Source organism: Haliaeetus albicilla, chromosome 12 (assembly GCF_947461875.1).
Source record: "Haliaeetus albicilla chromosome 12, bHalAlb1.1, whole genome shotgun sequence".
Lineage (NCBI taxonomy): Eukaryota > Metazoa > Chordata > Aves > Accipitriformes > Accipitridae > Haliaeetus > Haliaeetus albicilla.
Genome location: NC_091494.1, coordinates 39,225,051 through 39,244,374, shown reverse-complemented (window position 1 = coordinate 39,244,374; position 19,324 = coordinate 39,225,051). Strand labels below are relative to the sequence as shown.

The following is a 19,324-nucleotide window of genomic DNA, read 5'->3' as shown; positions in this document are numbered from 1 at the left end:
AAATGTGAATTTTCTACTAAACAACATAGTCTTTATAGCACATGATGATTCTACAAAGATAGGTGTAGTACCTACTGTCAGCTCCTACTCTGCCTAGAAGCAGACCTTACAACCTGAAGTAAAGTAAAGCTGACTGGAATTTTTAATCATTACTTACTCTAGCTTCACACTGACAGAACTGGAACTAATCTGCTTTTCCCTAAATAAACCTAAACAGGGTACTAACTGTAAGTACCCTTGCAAAACTTTTGTCCAAATAATCTGCTTCTAAGAGCAAACATGGTTTTTATTGCCTGTCCATTTGTATATAGCATTGCTGTGACTCCCTTTTGAAACAGATCAATTGAAACAAACCTTTGCTTGTTTACCTGTGGTCTTTATGTAGTTTTGAAAACCCCGTGTGAAATCCAACAATTACAATACCTACAGCAACCTACAGACCATACACCAATTAGTATACCCCTCTTGAAAATAGTTAGCAATGCTGTCCAGAGGTCCTTCCCAGGTTTCAGTTCTTGCAGAAGCCTGTATTTTACTGCTTTAGAAGAATGTTGTTTTCTATTTCAGACTACTTTTTCCAATACATTTGTAGCATAGGAAGTAGTACTTCATATGCTTTGCCATTTAACATGTCAGCAACACCAAAACTGTAAACATAGTATGCATACATAGCACTCCCTTAAGTATATTTAAATTACTGATTTTTATGTCAGGTTTATTGCAGGCATTCTCAAACTTGTCCTTTCACAGGAAACTTGAACCACTGATGTTCTTTTAAAGATCTTTTTGTTCTTTGTGAGCTTTCCAATCCAGTAATTTCTGGCTAATGGTGTTAGTGTGGCTTTTCAACTCCAGCAACAGAACTAGCACAGGTGTAGAGGAGGCTTAGCATTCAACTGTTCACTACACTAACTTCACTAAAGCACACTGACTTCATCCCACTTCCTTTGCATGGAGCTCAACATTATCTCAGCTTTGCTAAGAACAGAGAAAGTAGTTCAAACACTTTATTGGTGATCATAAAAGTGCTGTGGAGATCCCAGATCCCAGCAGCTACACCTCTGACATGTCAAAACAACAGACCAGGTATTTTAGAGAAAAACAGCCACACACCATCTTCCTGATACAGCAGCTCTCAAAGATTCTCATCATCTTAGCCAGAGAGAACTGCAATGATTGTTATCATAAGTCTTACAAGAAATGGCTTTTGCTATACTGAAAGGAAGCCATCTGAAGTCTAGATTTCAGTCTGTCTGCTTCTAGTTCTTGAAAAAAGGTGTCATCATCACTTTGCATTATTGCTGCTTGCAGTTGCTGTATTTCCTTTTCCATCCTTGATCTTAATTCTCTTTTTGTTTTCTGTAGCATCTAAAGAAAATAGACATTAGCACAGCATGTAAAAAGAAAAGACATTTACACAAAATTAAAAATACTTACTTGTGTTTGTGCTTTCTCTCTGGTTTGGATTTCTTGGCGTTCTTGAGATAAAGCTTCTGCTAGCATGGAAAACTAAGCATAACATGTGCATGAGTTGAACTAATTAAAGAAAGGAAAGACTTCTAGTGTAAAAAAGTATTAACTGTCTTTAATGGAGATTAAGCCTTACCTGATCTTTGTAATAGTTCTCCATAGACTCCAACTCATTTTGATGCACTCTCCTTTGCTCAGCATGCTTCTCTTGAGCATATGCTCTCAGGTCCTTCAGTCTTTGCTTCTGAATTTCTAAGCCTTCTTCAAATAATTTTTTAAATATCTGCCAGCAATTAAAAAAGCAAACCTAAAACTTTCCCAGACTCTTTTAAGTACACATTTACACTTTTCAGCTGCTTTATCTCCTGACAGAATGGTGATCACATGAAGATAGGTCATTGCCCATGAAAAAGTACACAGTGTTGTATCTAGTAACAGTGCTACAGATACAGCTGAGCTGTATTTGTTTTACTCATTTAGCTGAAATTGATAGATAAAATAAATGTTTCATGTCAGCTCAGTGATATGACTAAGAAAGGGGCTAGAACAGCAAATCTATGTTATATTTTTAAAATCACTTCAGGCAACCTGGCAATGCAAGCCAGGGTCTTCAAACACTGTGATTTACAGCCCACCCTGTGTTCTGTTGTTTAACTTCAGGACCTTCATCCAGATTTCCAATAGCAGGAAATCCAGCCTGTACTCAGGCTTTCCATTTGTACAAAAGAACACTTACCAGCTACAGTGCAGCTTGAGGCAAACAGTTCTCAAATCACTAATAGTGGATTACACACTAAACTTCTAATCTTTTGTTTTAAAAGGTGAAAATTGTGTATCTCCTCTTGCAAAGTGTAATAACTCTACTTGCTTCTCTTAGCTGATGTCCAGCCCTAATTAGAGATCATATCTGTCAAAAAGTCCTCTTTAACTGAACAACAAAGCTGTCTTTTTGATCAGTTTCCTTAACTGAAGATTTAGATTGTTTTCTTTGGATAGTAACTATAGGAACAACTTCTTAATCCTACTGTTTCTGAAAACTCATTTCCCTAATTTCTCATGTTACCAGCCCTGTTTTTCCATACTGTTACTTCACCCTTTCTCTCCTTCTCTTAACCCCATAAAGCATCCTTTCTTGTTTTACAGTGGTTTCCCCTAAACTGTATCAGTGTTTCCAAAGAAGGAACTTTGTCATCTGTGGCCTTGACCACTTGTGACCAACCATTTAGTCCTGGCTCCTAAGCTCTGTTCACTTAACTTGCTGTCTGGCTACTTGTACCATTATTTGAACTACCAGACTATGGGTCCTCAGCACTAGGGTCCAAACAAAAAAGAATTCCACACTTGCAGAGAAAGACATCTTGTCCTTACCCTTTCTTCCCGTGTCCTAGCCCGCATCATCTTGGCACGCAGCTGAATCCGGTAATCTTCATAATATTTCCTGGCTCGAGCAACTTGCTGGCGTTTCTCTCTCACTTTATTCTGAGCCCATTTCTGTCGGCAGATACGTTGCTTAAATTCTTGCTAAATGGAGAACAGTAGCTGTAAGACCACCAAGCTTCCAATACATATTTTGCTGCAGGCAAAGCTTTGTTAATCATTGCTAAATAAACAGGGTTCTTCACTAAGGACCTTCTCCCTACCCCGATTTTACACTGCATTTATGGTTTAAAGCTTTAGTCACCACTGATTTAGTAAAGTAGTACCATCAAGAGCACTATATAAAGAAGGAGTCAGCATTTCCATGGTAGCTGGTGTTTTTACCAGCAACACCAGGAGCCTAAAGTTTCTCCTCCTTGCACATGCTTAGAATTTGTTTGCACTTTTAAAGCAACAGTGCAGTGTAATAATAATATTCCATTCCCATGAGCTCAGTAGCCACACAGCAAACAGATTACATGGCATTAGAGACCACAGCTACTCAAGAGGCATAAAATTGTTGTAAGATAAAAAGCCACTTTCATGGACCAGGGAATATGCATTCTAACTAGCTCAACATGAAATTTTTATATTACATATCAAATGGCCTTCAAAGAACATACCAGTCTCTTGTTATGGTCTTGATCTTTTTTAATAATCGCAACAAGAAGCTCATGCTTCTTCAGAGCTTGTTGAACCTGGAGATTTAAAAAAAGCTCATTACTTCCGTCATTCTGCAGGACAGGCACTTGTGGGTAGGAGTATTAACCATTGCTCCTCTGCTATGTTTTGGTTTTTACATTGAGACTTCCCAACTTTTGTATCTTGTAACTAACTTTTAGTTTAAAAGACTGTTCAGAATTAGCACTTGAAACTACAAAATGCTTTTTAAAAAGTAATAGCAATCCTAGACAGTACTAGATAAACTAGTATAAAAAATGAACATTATATTCAAGTGGCTGATAAAAAGTTGAACTCACATGTCTAGATATGTACATTCCTATTCAACCAAGCTCAGGCATACATCCTTTCATATTGTGCTTTGGGTGTGCATGTACCCTATCTATGCCGCATACAAAGAGTTAAGATGATTTTATTGTGCAATAAAAACTGATGACTGCTAACTGTTCTGTCAGAGGTACTATCCCTGCTGACACTTAGAAGGTAAGAATAAGAATGCTTACTTCATTTTGGAGTTTTGGTCTAGTTCTGCCAGAAGCTGCCTTAAGTTGTTCAGTATGTGCAAGCTGCTGCTGCCACATTTTATTCATAGTATGGTGGGAAATATGTAGGTGGGGAAACTCTTCCAGTAGCTGAAATAGGAGGTCATCATCTCTTACTTTCACTACAAGGTAAAGACAGATGTAAGCAATAAATTCCTGGAGAATACATTCAGTGGTAAATTCTTCCAGACAGTGTCAGCCTAAGTTATGAAATATTTTAGATTGAACACTATATAAAAGTACCATGCTGCTGTTATGTCATCAGGCTAAACCCAGCAGAACTGTCAGTACAGCAGCAGAGAAAGTAATCCCAAGTTTTTGTTGTTTTTATTTGGTTTTTCTTTCTGTTGAAGAACTGCTTTTGTAGTTATTTCCCTCCCACCACCACATCCAATTAAGACAGGTATCCCCTTCTTTCTTCAAATGGTTCTGACCATCATTAATCAGTGATTTCTTTGTCTCTCATTGGTTGCAGCAACTTAAATAATGCTAATACAGCAGTAGTAATGACAGATCCAGGTCAAGTAAACAGGTGTAAAATAAACTGATTTGCAACCAGCTCATTCCCATTACATCTTTGATCTTTCTGGCAGGAAAAGATGATGGGGAAACAAAACAAATGGGTATTAACCAAGTATATGCCCTTTAAACACTGAAAAAAATAAGGCAGTGTACCTGAGCAACATTCAGATATGTAGGGGATTATACCATGATCTTATACATAAGCATGCACAATGCTGTTTACCAAAACTGAGCCTGTGATTTGCATGTTGGCTGTTCTTGGAGCAACACTTGCTCAGCAAAACCAGTGGCAGCATTAACACCACCAGGGCAGGGTCTTGAAAGGAAAATTATAGCAGTTGACAGATTCTGCTCTAATACTTGTACATAGCTCAGCACCAGTCTGCTCAAGCCAAAGGCCCAATTTTAAATCTGATACATGCTCACAAAAAAAAGAAGGAAAAAAAAAGAAGACTGAGCTCACACTACAGTAGAGCAAGGATAGGAGCAGCAGTAATGGAAATAAGCCTTGAAAATAATCCAAGGGATTTTAAGGAGGTAGCAAATGGGTCACGGTTTTGATCATGCATTAGTGGTTTACATTTACTTAAAGCATTATCTTCCCTAACAAAAATCCAGACATATAGAGGTCATAAGAAGGGAAAATGCTACAGCTGACTGGTATATGTTGGACTGATGCCTTTATTCTTGGAGTTCAACACATGCTTTCAAAAGATGCCAGTTTTCCACCAAGTATAGTTTTGCAGTTCTTACTTGGAGCTGCTTTCTTTGGCTTCGCAGTCCCTCGTTTTGGAATCCACTGGCTGTATTTGGGATTCCGAGGTGTGGTTTTTCTAGAATAAACTTTCACTGGCTGAGGCATTTTTGGAGGTTCTTTAAAGATGTTTTCTTTGTATTCTTGTTCCTTAGGAGCAGATGTAAAACAGATGGAGAACAGGTATGAGAAGGGAAAGACTGATAGATCACATAGTTTGGGTATCAGAACTTAAATGTCTCTGAAACTTTAGAATGAGAATTTGGACGTATTGAATTGGATTCTCCAGAAGGCCAGAATTTACCAAATGCAGGTCGGGGTTCAAATAAAGGTTAAATCTCACTATTGCATAACATCAGCTCTTCTGCAGCACTTAACACTACTGCAGCCACCTATGGACTGCTTCTACAAAGGTGTGAAAAGGGCCAGTGCAGCCTACAGTGTTATGTCAGAGCTTTTCAGCTTAGGCTCTTTGCTGTTCCAGTAGTATGTAAGTAGCAAAAACCCCTTGGCCATATTCATAACATTAGAGAATCATCCTTGCACAAACCCAAATTTTAAAGTAGCTAAAAAGACTATGACAATATTAAGCAGATTGCCTACAGTGTACAGGGGTTCCAACCTTATTAACCTAGCTGTTCAGGATGTGTGTGTGAAGTGCCATCTGTGGAGAAGTTTAGGACAGTCTATGGAAGCTATCTACTTGCTCACTTAGCTTTAATTCTGTAAATCTGAGTGTCTTGAAGTTACCACTTCATGTGAAAAGCATGGTGGTTAAGTTACCCATAAGAACAGGTTATTATTAGAAGTGTTAAAATGTCTAAAACTACTTGTCCCTTGCTTCTACCTATCTCAGGAAAAGCTGTCCTTCCGTTTACTAGTTTAATAATATACAGTGCTGTAGCTATGACACTGGAATTCAAAGAGGTTTTGTACCCAAAAGACATATCCAGTGTCTGGACAGATCATCTAGACAAATTTCAAACAAAAAAAACAAAACACAACCAACAGTCACCATAGTGCATCACATACCATTTCCTTGATGACTTCTCTGAGCTTGGAAAGTCTGAGCCTTTCCCTAGCTTCATAAATTCTTAGTTCATCTTCATAAGCTTTAGCAACCATCTAGAAAATAAAAATAAGAGGACTTTTCAGCAAAAATAATCAGTCCATATGACCACCTCATTAACTTGTTCAGTGTATAGGGCAAAGTAGCTTCTTCTACTTTAAACTCTTTTTTTTGCAAAATTTGGGGTTTAAGTCTTGTTCCTCAGCAGTCTACAGATACAACAGTACAAAATTACTGAAGTAGGCCAGATCCCCCCATTAAGTAAGAGCATTCAGTTTTAATGCTTTTAGTATAACTGTTGGCAAAAATGACCAATAGGTCTAACCTAGAAATTACCTTTGCTTTTTTTGTTCTTTCATCCCTTTCTTTTTGCAGCTGGCTGTGTAATTTTCTTATTTGGCCTGTTCCATTACTGCAAAGTTTATCTTCCAACTCAGAAAAGAGTTGATGTTGAGATGAGGGTGAGGGTGGAGAAAGGGATCGTGGCCTGCTTGGGTACCTTAGATGTGGTATGTCTGTAAGGAAAGGCGATTCATTGAGTATCTAACCTGAAACAAAAAAAAACCCTCCAGCCAAACAAAAGGAAAAAAAGCCCCCAAAACCCCATACAGCATAGGAGTCAAAAAGTTTAGTGCCAATTAAGTCATAAAAAGCTAAAGCCTTTGCCTTCAGATTTATCCCTGCCCCAAATCACAAATTTTAGGGCTTATATAATAGTAAAGGTGCCAGGAGATATTCAAGATAGGAAAAAGCAGCAAAGACAACTGAAGGTAGCTCAAGGGGAGAGACTCTATGTGCCAGGGTCACAAACAGCTCCATCTTGCAATATAATGTTGTGCATGTGGATTAGATCAAGATATATGATAGCTTTATAGCCTACTGTACACATAGGGTGGTTATTCAGTCATATTGCCACCAACACACACACACTGTACAATATGATTGTAAGATGCCCGGATGTACATGCTAGTGTTCAGCACAGAAGAATCTGCAATGAAGTGTATTGTGAATAGACCCTCATTTCAGAATCGCAGTCCTATCGATGAGCTTGCATTCTATCCCTCCCCCCACTTTCTGTACATTTTTTTACTGCAGCTGTGTTTGCCTTGTATTTTTAGTAAAGTTTTACTGCAGCTATTTAAGTGTTAAATGGGAACTTAATTGTAATTATTACTGTTGCTCAGGTTTGGATCCAAGACAAAATATAAGTGAACCAACAATACAAAACGTAATAACTAACTAGGAGTGGTTCAGTGTACTCAGCTTTACATGAGAAGTTGGTTTGTTTTTTTTATATTCCTTTCCATCCTAACACTTAAGTGACATAAGAATTGTTACCTCGTTCAGCTTTCCTTCGGTGATAATCCATGACACTGTCACTGTGCTGAGACAGGTTGTCTTCATCTGTCAACTCTTCTTCTCCAGTGTGCCCACCCAAAGCTCTCTTTAACATCTATTGGACAGATTTTTTGAGGGGTCAGGTTCAGTAGTTCATTCAAAATTTAGAACTGTCTGAAGTCAGGTGTTAGTTGCAGATTTCCTTTTCATCAATATTAATTTATATTCTGGTTCTCTCCGCTATCATTACTAAGGCTAGTGTGCTGAGATACAACAAAGAATAGATTTCACTTACTGAATCTAGTTCATTTAACCTGTGAGAGAGTTTTTCTGACACTTTATGAAGGTCTTGCTCAGATAGCTTTTGCTTTGTTGTTCTGGGGGAAAGAGACTCTTCAAGTGAATCAGGGGTGGAATTTTCATATCTGCTAAAACAGAAAACAGACAGCTTTCATTTCTATTCTAAAAACTTGAAGATAAGCATTACCTCATATAATTCCAGTTCACTTTTTGCGTGAGTGCATTTTTATAGGATTAAGTAGAAGCTGAATGTGTAAATGCCTATATACGCATTTTCTTAAATACAGTTATGTCAGGAGAAACAGGAATTGTTTCTGTTAAAATTAATCTTTCACTGTCATACAGCTGAGGAGGAAGAGATCTTGGGGGGGGGGGGGTGAAGCAAGGGGGCACCTGGGTGGCCATGTATATAGAAGTGCTAGCTTGGCTCAGTACCAAAAAACTGAACTTGCCTTTTCTTTCTAGGCAAATATCTAGATTCAGGTCTTGGAGTCCGTGTTACTTGTTCAGCATGTAGTGAGAGTTTTTGATGTAAAGAGGAAGCAGATGTAGAAGTCCCATATACCCAAGGAACCTAGGAAAATTAGTAAATTAAGATTTTTAAGATCTTCACAGCAAAGCTCAGGAATACCACAGATCATGTGAGTAGAGAGATCCTACAACAGCTTTTATAGAAGAAGCATCTCAAACCCTATTATATATATAAAAGTAGTTATATGTCCAGATCCCTGACTGAAGATAGTGTGCTTTAGAGAATTAGATGTATAAAGAAGTATAGAAGGTCAGTTCAAGAATCATCTACAGCTAAACCACTGAATCAGAAGAACAAGGTCTAGGTTAAGTTATATGAGTATCCCTACATACTACCTCATTAGCCTGGGACTAATGCCAAGTAATGCAAGTAAGCTGAACCTCACTGAGTATAGACTAAGCTGCAATTCACAGCAAACTAAAAAAAACCACTTAGATCTTCATGCCATTTAGTTACACTGGTTTAGTACTGCCTGGTAACTTATCTGTTCAAACTGGAGTAATTTGGGGTTGGCATGCATATACTTGCAAACACACCAGTGGAAAATGAGTTTTAAACAGCAACAATGTTTTAAACAGACAATGTAGCAGTAAAGGCTGTTGAAACTATTGGAACAAATGAAGTCTGTGAGTACCTCTTGTGGTTGCAGAAGGCAAAGTAAGTGTTTTCCAGAGCAAGGAGCTTCCTACACAGACATGTTTCTACAAGCACAGAATGGCATCTGCTGATCAATTTGTGGGTTTTGCATTATTCAGTTTTTGAAAAGCAAAGGACAGTGCAAGGAAATAAAATGAAAGAATACAGCCAGGCAGTTTAGTGATCTTTAGAAAAGGAGCAAAATCTGAATTTTATTAGTATGAACAACCCCAGAAAAAACAAAATTCTTACTAATTTAGAATACTGATACACTTCAGAGAAAGGATGTCACTGTACTCTTGTGTTTTATACATCTTTGATTAAACTCAGGATAACTAGTAACTGGTTGGTTGTGATAAATTAGAACTCTACAGGTACTGGCACATACTTCTTGGAGCAAACACCTCCAGAAAGAACTGATGTGACCTACAAACTGTACATAGTCATAGTCTAGCAACATTGCATCACTGATTGTATATTAAAGAAAGCAAGCCAAAAGCGGGTTTGAAAAAAAGCCCAGAAGTGCCATAGGATATCAGTAGAATTAAGCAAAAATCCAAAAATATTGACTGAACTTCAACAAATAAGGTAAATATGCAGCATCTACCTTTGCCACGTTGTCCTCAGCATCATTTGATACCACCTTGTCTCCCACTGCAGAAGCAGATGACAGATAAATGTTAGTTGATAGCATAGACTGCACTGTGCCTACTAATGTGGAGAACAAGTAACAAAAGATGTGATCCATGGCCTTTGGATCCAAATTATTCAAAGAGAACAGAATGACAAACCAACTGTGGTTACACAGTTGTGACATTCATTTTGGTAATTTCTCAAGTTTTACATGTTCAGTGTCATGGGAATGCTATGGAAACTAGAAAGGTAACCAGTGTTTCCCAGGCAACAGAGAAAAATAAGCACTGAAAACTAGCTTCTAAACCTTTTCTACAATAGCAGTTAATAGATTTTTCCTAGAGTTGAAACTGACTTGTTTGGTCCATGTTTCTCTGCTCAGAATAAGCTCAGGCATGAGAGTTACCTGCTAGAACAGATTTCTGTAGTATAGGCACATCTTAACTGGATTCACTAAGAAAGAAGTTGAACTGGGGACACAGATTATTTTTGTCCAGCAGAGTGAACAGCTTAAGAGTAACCTATTTTTGTTTCTCTATAAAATAGAGATAGAAATATGAACTTGCGGCTGAATAAAAAAATGCAGTAGTAGTTTCAAAACCATGTTTCTTGTAGTGCCAATAAAAATAAATGCAACATTTGACACTTAAGAGTTACCCTATAGGAAGCAAAATTCTCTCTCACCAGGGATTTTCCTTGATAGAGGAAGACTATCAGAAACATCTTCAGTTTTTTGTGTAAGTGACTTTTCAAGCTGAAATGAAAAGCAACATGTTTTCTATAAATTCGCAGGAGAGTGTTGACAGGAAGGTCATACATTAGGATTGTCTGCATATGGAAAAATCAATGCTGATTTTATAGATAAATAAAAATACACTATAATTATCTTGTTTACTATATTGTAAACTGTGCGGTTACATTGACTATGGAGATGTGTATGTATAAAATAAACACATCCCTCTAACTTCCTCTGTGGACACTCAGTGAAGAATGAATCCACAATCAAAAATTCTTTGAACTGAAGATAAAATCCAACACATTCAGAAGCATTCTTCAGAGACCAACTACTCCCATTCTGTAAGTATACTAGAAGGTTTTAAAACGAAAGCAGTACTAATTACTTAAAAAATATATATATCTCTCAAACGACAGGTTTTTACTTACAGTAGGAATTTTCATTCCTTGACTGTTAGCCAAAGCTGCTGACTGGCTGTCTGAGCTGTAATAATCTCTCCATCCAGGATAATGAGGTCTGGCTTCCAAAGGTTGAAATGGTGGTAGCAAAGGAATAGCTTGCTGTATAGGCTCCCCAAGTTTTCTAGCACTGGCACTCAAACTCTCTTTTTGAGGTTCAGTGGTATGAACAGACTCCATTGATCCTTAAGAGACAAATACGAAGAACTTGAAGTTTAAGTGTTATCTGTGAAAGCAGAATGTTAGTTTTGTATATTGTCCGTACATATTAAATAGAAGTATCTAAATATCTAAAATATAAAATTTCTGAAAAGGATTTATTTCAAAATATAGCTAAAGTGTTTCTATCCATGACTAAGGTGCTTCTCTATACTACCTTAGTACCTTACATCCATTACTCAAAATCAGGTAGATTAGCTGTCAGAAGAATGAATACTCACCATCTTTCTTTTCCTTTACAATGGCCCTTTCAGTTTCAGAGAACTCTCTAGGTAATGTTGACTCTGAGTTTTTAGAGTCTTCCACTCCCTTGTCCTTTTCTGCTGGTAGCAACTCAGGCAACTGGTATTCTAGAAGAGGTATTTGAAAAAGATTAAATTAAGAGTATAAAGCATCTTGCTATGAACTCTTTAGATGGACCATTTTCATGTTTGGTATGTTAATAACTTGGTATTAGCAATCCATACTATGATCAAAATAGGTCTGTTAAATTCCTACTTGTAATTCTATTAAATAATAAAATCATAATCCACAATATTTCTTTATGTCTCTACTTGGAGAGATTAATCACCTCTAAGAATAGGAATATTTTTATAGGAAAATAGGAATGAACTCCATTTAAGTCATCTACACATTATTTGTTCCAGAACCACCCATTATGTTTTTAAATGGCACACACTCCTAACATGTCTTCTTTACGAATGAACTTACTAGTGTCTTTACAGTCTTAAATAATACATTTTATACTGCAATAAATGAAATAAATTAAAGGCTTCATAAATCTTTTATTCTATTGAACAAAATAAAATGCCTTTGTAGGGAGAACTGAATTAGAAGTCGAACAACAAACCTTCATCCAGATAATGTAGCTCAGGAGTCATGAAAAATAAGGTCTGGAATACTTTAAGAAAGCTACATTTTAACTTCAGCCAGATTAACTACAGGTACATTTACTTATTGTGGTTTGGGGTTTTTTTGTAAAATAAGAATTCAAAACAAAGTATTTGTCTGAAGGAAATAACTTTTCAAAAAAAGAAATAACAAAAAAGCCTAGAAATGCTACTACAGAGTAGTCTTAGATTTTTTTTTTCACCCAAGCTTACCTTCCTCTCTCTTGGAAAATGAATGAGCAGTATCTCCAAGTCTAATTAATTCACTGGTGGATTCTGATCCATCTACGTCACCAGATGGAACAAAAAATTCTGACTGGGACCTAAGAGGAACATAAAGCCATGAAGTATTTACTCTAAAAGTCTTTGCCGCTTCAGTCCACAAGATGGAGCTGCAGAAGAGCAGCAACTCTACTACAGGTAGCTGGCTATTGCAGTGTAGGATGTAAGAGACCAGCTTCTACAAAACAAGCCAATGTATAAATCATGAAAACAAATCAAATGCAGTTTAACTGAAATACAATCATTTAAAAACGAGACAAAGTTTTCAACTTGTTTCATTCCACATGTAAACTTAAAACAAAATGCCATCAGCACTCTTCAAGAGCAAAAAAGTTCTGGATCTAATTTTAGCCCTCTTGCTGCTGGACTAAAGGAGAAAGTTACCTCACATTCCATTTGACATATGTAATCAGTACATTTCCTACTTGCATACTATTAAAACCCTACTAGTTTCTCTACAGATACACAAAAAGATAGTCAGTCACTGTCAATGCAAATATTCAGTATTGTTCTTACCCTTCAACTGATGAGGACATTGAAGGTTGTGTAAGTTGACCAGCATTGCTTTCCAGCTGCTCTTGAGATGTAATTTGAATTTCATTATTGGATAGCACGTTTGCCTCATCTGTTAATAATTAAGGGGCAATTATTTTCAGGAAAACTACCTATTAACTAACAGGTATTATTGCCAATATCATCAAAACAGTTTAAGTGTAATAAAACATTATAATGATATCTAAAATGTTGACATGCAATGCCCCCCCTTGGGGGGCGGGGGGCAACTTTTATGGTAAGTTTTGAAAAGCAATACAACTATCATATACCCTATTGTTTCAATTATAAATAACCTGTTTCTTCTTCCTCAAAATAATTAAATCCTGTACTTCCAACTAGTAAATTGGAGCCACTAACACCTATTGGGTAGCAACACTGGCAGTCTGAGAGAAGGGAAAAGAACAAGTACAGGCACTGAAAATTGCTACTGCCTTCTTTCTGCCATTCACACTGAAATAGGACAGGAGGCAACTGTCTCAGCCACCAAGTGCTCTCCCCTTTACTCACAGGGTGCAACAGCCAGTGATGACAGTTCTTATCACCTCTAAGATAGGAAGACCAGTACTCGGTCTGCAGTTACAGTAATGCCTCTGAAGAGCTGAGCAGCTTCTCTTCCCCTGTTTAGCATTTTCCTCAAAATGGCCTCTGCCATGGATCTGCTCCCAAGACCCACTTCACAGGAAAGATTAAGTCATCCCCCTATTTGTCTCCTGGTAAAGCAATGTATGCTCACTGTTCCAATTAAAGTCAACATTCCCCTCCCTGAATCCTAACCATAAATCATTTGCCTAACAAGTTGAAAAGCAGCATACTAACAGAGGATGAATTGTCTGGAGTAGGCTTCTGCCACAAGAATGAAGCAGAAAGATTATGTTGTCCAATTGTTGCCTTTCAACCAGTTTTAGGGAAAATAAATTATCTATTTTTAGTAATTATTGTTTATGAAAATAAGGAATGTAAATACTCAGTTTAGCCACTGAAATTTCCTCCCCCCATGGTCAGTTTCAGTCTTTCTACTCTTCTGCATTGTCAAGGCTATAAGACAAAACACCAAAAAAATCTTTGCTACACTGGAAACACCTTGGATATCCCAAAACAAGGCTTCACAAAGCTTGTATCTTCTAATGGATTCATTTCCTATAGCTGCTAGTGAGGAGAATAGCCAAGAAACAGTGTTTACTTATTATGGGAGCTCTATTCCATCCATGAACACCAAGAACTATGGTCATGAGAACCTAACAAAGCCCTCAGCAAGCTAACTTGATAGCAGACAAACAGAAAAAGTAAGCTGTTCATAATATAATATAGTAGTAGCAGAACTTAATACCTTAAACGAGGACATCTGTCTACTCACCTCCATTCTGAGAAGAAGATTCACTGGCTTCTTCTGTAAGATACTCTAACAAACCATCAAATATTTCAAGGAGGTTTCTGATAGATTCCCTTTCTCCTTTCACGATGTTCTCACCTGAAGAGAAGGTACTGCTACATATTAATAATTAGTACTTGGCAGAAGAAAAATTCTCAAAAGCAGGACTTTTCTGGACAAGAGTGCTTGGAAATTTTCGTGAAGGTGTCAGCTCAGAAGACAACTGGTCACTTATTTATGGCTATGTATATAAGCTTAAGGCATCCTAAAAGTTTCCTGAAGTTGCATATTTTCAATTCTAATAATTGAAAGTTTATTGATGCTAAACCTGCTTACACACACACACAAAAAAAATCAAGGGTATTTTCAGGGATAGTTGGTATTTAATCTTTTCTTATACATACTAGCTACAGCATGAACCAAGTCTGTGGACCGGCAGGCAGGATTACAAATACCAGCCATACAGTACAGGTACCAAATTAGAAAGAGATATTTCATATCAAGCAAGCAGTTTTCATTCTTTGCAGGTTATGTTATACGAGACTGTACATATGAATACTCAATGAAAGCTATTATCTGTGTACAAAGGACAGACACAACATGGTTCAAGTCTTCACTCACTGACTTTTTAAAACTTAATAACAAGTTTGAAATTCAAGGCTCATGTTTTAAAACCCAGTCTCCAAGCTTGACCTAGTATATAAAAAAACCACTGAGCCAGTAACAGACTTAAGGAAACACTTTAGCAGACAAGTGAAGCATGATTGATTGCTAACTTTAACGTTTCTTACAGGTCTGTGTCATACAAGATGGCTCTTATTTGCTCTCTGCTTGCTCTTTAAATTTATAACCTGATGTCAGAGGCAAGGGTTTAGTGTTTTGATGACATTCACTACAGGAAAAAGACCTTTCATCCAAGTATGAAAGTATGCTTTAACATATGGTTCTTATAAAGTGTTTAAATTAAACCACACAGATATTCAGCTGGTGTTTGTCTACATTAAAATGAGTACTTACCAGTGATGTGCGACAAGCTGACCTGCAAATAGTCCAATGCCAGGGAATCTATTACCGCTTGTACATTATGTGCATCATCCTCTTGGCTTCTAGGAGTAGCTATGAAATCTATTTAAAATAAATACTAGATTTTGGCTATTTAAATGGGTAGCTTATTGCAGATGTTTTGACTAAAGTACTTGAACTTTCACTTACAAGTTAGTATTTTTTCCAATACCTTGTGTACTTGGTGAAACACCCAAATATCATATGGTTGTATGAAATCTTTCATAAATATTGAGTACGAACTTAGAATACCCACTGGAAGTTGTGAGGATTTTATCAGCTGAAGTATTAAACTCAAGAACAGAGACTAAAGTACTTTAATTCCTTCACACACATCTAGTTCAGATCATCAAGTTGGAATTGCAGTTTGTCTTTAGATCACTTCTTCCCCTGTCAGTGACCAGCTGGACTGCAATGCATTCTACTTAATTGGGAGCAACATTATTTTTAGTTCTGGGCTTATATTTAACAGGACTTCTACCACCAATAGCTGCCAGTTACCTCTTGCAGTTACCTTCTGCAAGTAGGAGTCTTGACACTTCCGAAACACAACAGTTTACCATAAAGCAAACAAATACATAATTGCATAGCCCTTGCTTATTATTGTCACTGAAGTCAAATGAAGTTGGGTTAAACCAGAGTTAAATCACAGCTTAGCTCTTGACAGGCTATAAGTATTAAGCATTTTACGAGAACAGGCTTCAGTATTAACACTGTTTTAAGAGAAATGAGCCAATTCACACCCTTCAAAGGTACTGTGCCTATGTATGGCTTTCAAGACCTAATTTACAATAGAAAAAGTTTTGCTGTAGCTATAGTAGTGAACTCCCCTCATAGCTGCCATTCATAACAGTCAAAAAAATTGGCCAATATTACTTAAATCTTCTTAAAGAATTACAATCTTATGTTTTTCTTTGGAAGGATACAAATACATTAAAAACCCCTACATCTGCAGTAAGTTTTGCAAACTTGAATTTGTTCATTACAAAATACAGAGCCAAAAAAATAAGCAGGTTTAGAAATTACATTCTCACCTGGTACTTTTTCTCCTAAGATCGACTCATAAAGACAAACAAACACATCAGCACCACATTCAGAGAGATACTTTATGTGCTGGTTTATGTGACAGCTCCTTAAAAGATCATTGGCAACATCAACCCAATCTATTAGGAAGTAAAACATATTAATGTCAGAACTGAAAGACACAGAAATAAAGACATGGTTAGTTACAGTGCAAGATGAAGCCCGTTTAAGTGTCTTTGACTCCACCATATGTGGTCAATCCCAGTCATGCTATCCCAATCATCAAAAACACTGAACATGTTGTATGCTTTCTGCTCCGTGCCCTGTTTACTTCAGATGGAAACATGGACAGAGAGTAAGGAATGATACACACCAGTATCTTGTTCAAGTACACAGTCACAGCACAACTGGACTTGAGAGCTGAAGGGTACTAAAGTGCCACAGGCTGGGGAGCTGACTTTTTCTTCCACATAATAGAAAGCAAGTTTCATCTTGCTGCATAACCAGGAATTCCAAACCTTGAAGGACTTGACAAAATAAGCTTTGATACATCTTTTGTAAAAAATCAGACATTATGTATACTTTTTTGAAAAACATGAGCTTCTCTCTTACAAGCCCAGTTTCCCTAATACTCTTAGGCAATGACAACACTGCTAATATAAGTGTTCTTCATGAAAGCTAAATTCAAGGACTACTTTTATTAGTTTGCTGTTTAGAGATTACAATACGGAGCTGGTCCCACCAACTTCATGCTATGTTAAGTACAGAGAGATGTGTGCATAAACAGCCTTATTTTCCCAAAACTTTGAATCCTGAATTCAAAGTGCTCTGAAGTATACATATCCTCTACCATCATCTTTGTCACGCAACTCAAACATCAACTTGAAAGGAACAAAAAAAAAAGCCTTCATGTCTGTTAGTCTGTAATCTCTTAAGGTCAGATCTTCCCCCTCCATGTTACTTTTGCAAACAAAACAGTATTTTAACAAGTACTATCAAGGACTTCAAATTACTAGAGAAGGGATAAGTCATCTTTGGAAGGAAAAAAGTATATAATTACTACAACAGAAATTAATTCGTACAATTTTTACTCTTCTGTACCCAGGGAGTGTTATTTTTCCATTGCTCCATAGTCTTCACTCAGCTCCAGAAATCACTTTACCCTAACATTTTAATAGTCTCAGGTGTATGAAAGGTTAAAGCAGCACCTCCTACATTTCAGACTGACATGTCTTAGAAACTTCAGTTACTGTTCCTCTCCAGCTGTATCAATTTAAGAGTGTCACGGAAGGGGAAAGAAGGTTAACATAAAGAGCTGAAAAAGCCACCACGCAAAAAAAGGACACCTTTAAGGAGAAGCATATCTGAGTAAAGTGGACAGTGTTAGCGATACGAGCAGCAGGAAGATGACAAGGTAGAGGGGAGAGAACGGGCAGCTCGCCACCTTGCCTCCCTCGCCCCTTCAGGCCACGAAGGCTGGCGGCTGCTGCTCCTCCGAAACCCAGACCCGCACCCGCCCCACCGCAAGGCCCCGCAGGGCGGCGGGGACGCCCCACCATCTAGCCCCAGCGGCGGAGGCAGCGAATTCGGGAGGGAAGAGGCGCGCGACGCTCTCCTCAGGAGCCCCCGGCCGCCCCTACCTCTCTCCTCAGCACTGCCCATGGCACGGCGCCTCGCGCCCCAACGGACGGCAGGCACAGCCCCGCCCCCGGGGAATTTAAATAGCCCCTCTCGGCTTTCTCCGCGCTGATTGGGCAGGCTACGCCGGAAGGGGCGTGCCCGCGCCGCGGAAAGGCCCCGCCCCCGCCCGCCGGGCGCTGTTTTCTTCAAGCATCCGCCGGCGTTACTGTTGTGGGCTGTGGCGGGGACGGTCGTCATGGAAACGGGGGGGGGAAGAGAGAGCGCCTGTGCCTCAAAGCCACGCCGCAGCGCGGGTCACGTGGCTTTCCCCTCCCCCGCTTCCTGGTGCAGCCACCGCGCCTCTGTCACGTGACGGGCGCCCCCTCGCCGCGGCGTGAAGGGCCCCGCCGGCCTCCCGCGGGGTCGGGGCCTCTCCGCGCCCACGACCCCGGTCCCTGTGCGCTGAGTTCCCCTGGGCAGGACCGGGGTCTGGCCGGGGAAGGCGTTTCGGTTGCTGAGGGCGGCTGGCGGTGTAAAATGGCGGCGCCATAAACGCCGGGCCCGTAAGGCGGTGGTGGGGGTTTGCCCGGGGTGGTTCCGCCTTCGTCACCCTTTGAGGGAGACGGTTGTTGGCGTTTTCACAAGCAAAATGAGGTGGGGAGAGGGCTGGCCTCCGGCGGGGGAAGGTTCTAGCACTTGACCTTGCAGGCCCGGCGTGGGGGTGTTTGTTTCCATTAACGGGGTTGTCCTACGGACGGAGAGCGAGGGATGCAGGTTTGCTTGGGAACGCGGGGTAACGTGACAGCTTCTGTGCGTGATACAGGAGCGTTAGAGCCTTTACTAGAAGTAAGATTTTATGAGGTTTTGTCTAGTGAAACTTCCTGTGCTAGCTGCTAGCATACAGGTTTTTGGAGACAGTGGATGGTGAAAGCGTATTATATCTTCCTTACTGAGCAGCGGTATTCCCTGCTCCTTAGGAATTCTGGAATTTCTGTGTTGCATTAAGTCACACAGAACTAGAAATAATGGTGTCCCTTATCCTTAAACTCCTGGAGCATGACAGAAGCAGCAGAGATCCCAGTTACAACCAAGAACAATGACTGGCAGCAAGTAAACATCAGTGATAATGTTAGCTGTAACAGTCTATGGCCATAACTTGTAGATATTTAATCCAAACGCACATACTGCTTTAATAAAAGAGCTTTTGTGCATATAAG

The 19,324-nt window shown here is 38.9% G+C and overlaps 1 protein-coding gene across 2 annotated transcripts; it reads right to left on the bottom strand.

Annotated features, from left to right (window-relative positions):
- Positions 1-355: 355 nt before the first annotated feature.
- Positions 356-18,278, bottom strand: CEP95 (centrosomal protein 95). Of its 2 annotated transcripts, XM_069799303.1 has the most exons (22): positions 18,128-18,278; positions 16,499-16,627; positions 15,420-15,527; positions 14,388-14,501; positions 12,995-13,103; positions 12,410-12,519; positions 11,528-11,656; positions 11,058-11,272; positions 10,578-10,647; positions 9,868-9,914; positions 8,545-8,666; positions 8,088-8,217; positions 7,793-7,907; positions 6,791-6,969; positions 6,418-6,510; positions 5,385-5,535; positions 4,071-4,231; positions 3,510-3,584; positions 2,839-2,991; positions 1,607-1,753; positions 1,438-1,509; positions 356-1,368 (listed from the first exon to the last, which is right to left on the bottom strand). In XM_069799303.1, the coding sequence occupies exons 1-22, from the start codon at positions 18,147-18,149 to the stop codon at positions 1,192-1,194; spliced, it is 2,628 nt and encodes an 875-aa protein (XP_069655404.1). In that variant the 5' UTR covers positions 18,150-18,278; the 3' UTR covers positions 356-1,191. The 2 variants fall into 2 exon arrangements, with proteins under 2 accessions (XP_069655404.1, XP_069655405.1); XM_069799304.1 differs by lacking the exons at positions 9,868-9,914; positions 10,578-10,647.
- Positions 18,279-19,324: the final 1,046 nt, after the last annotated feature.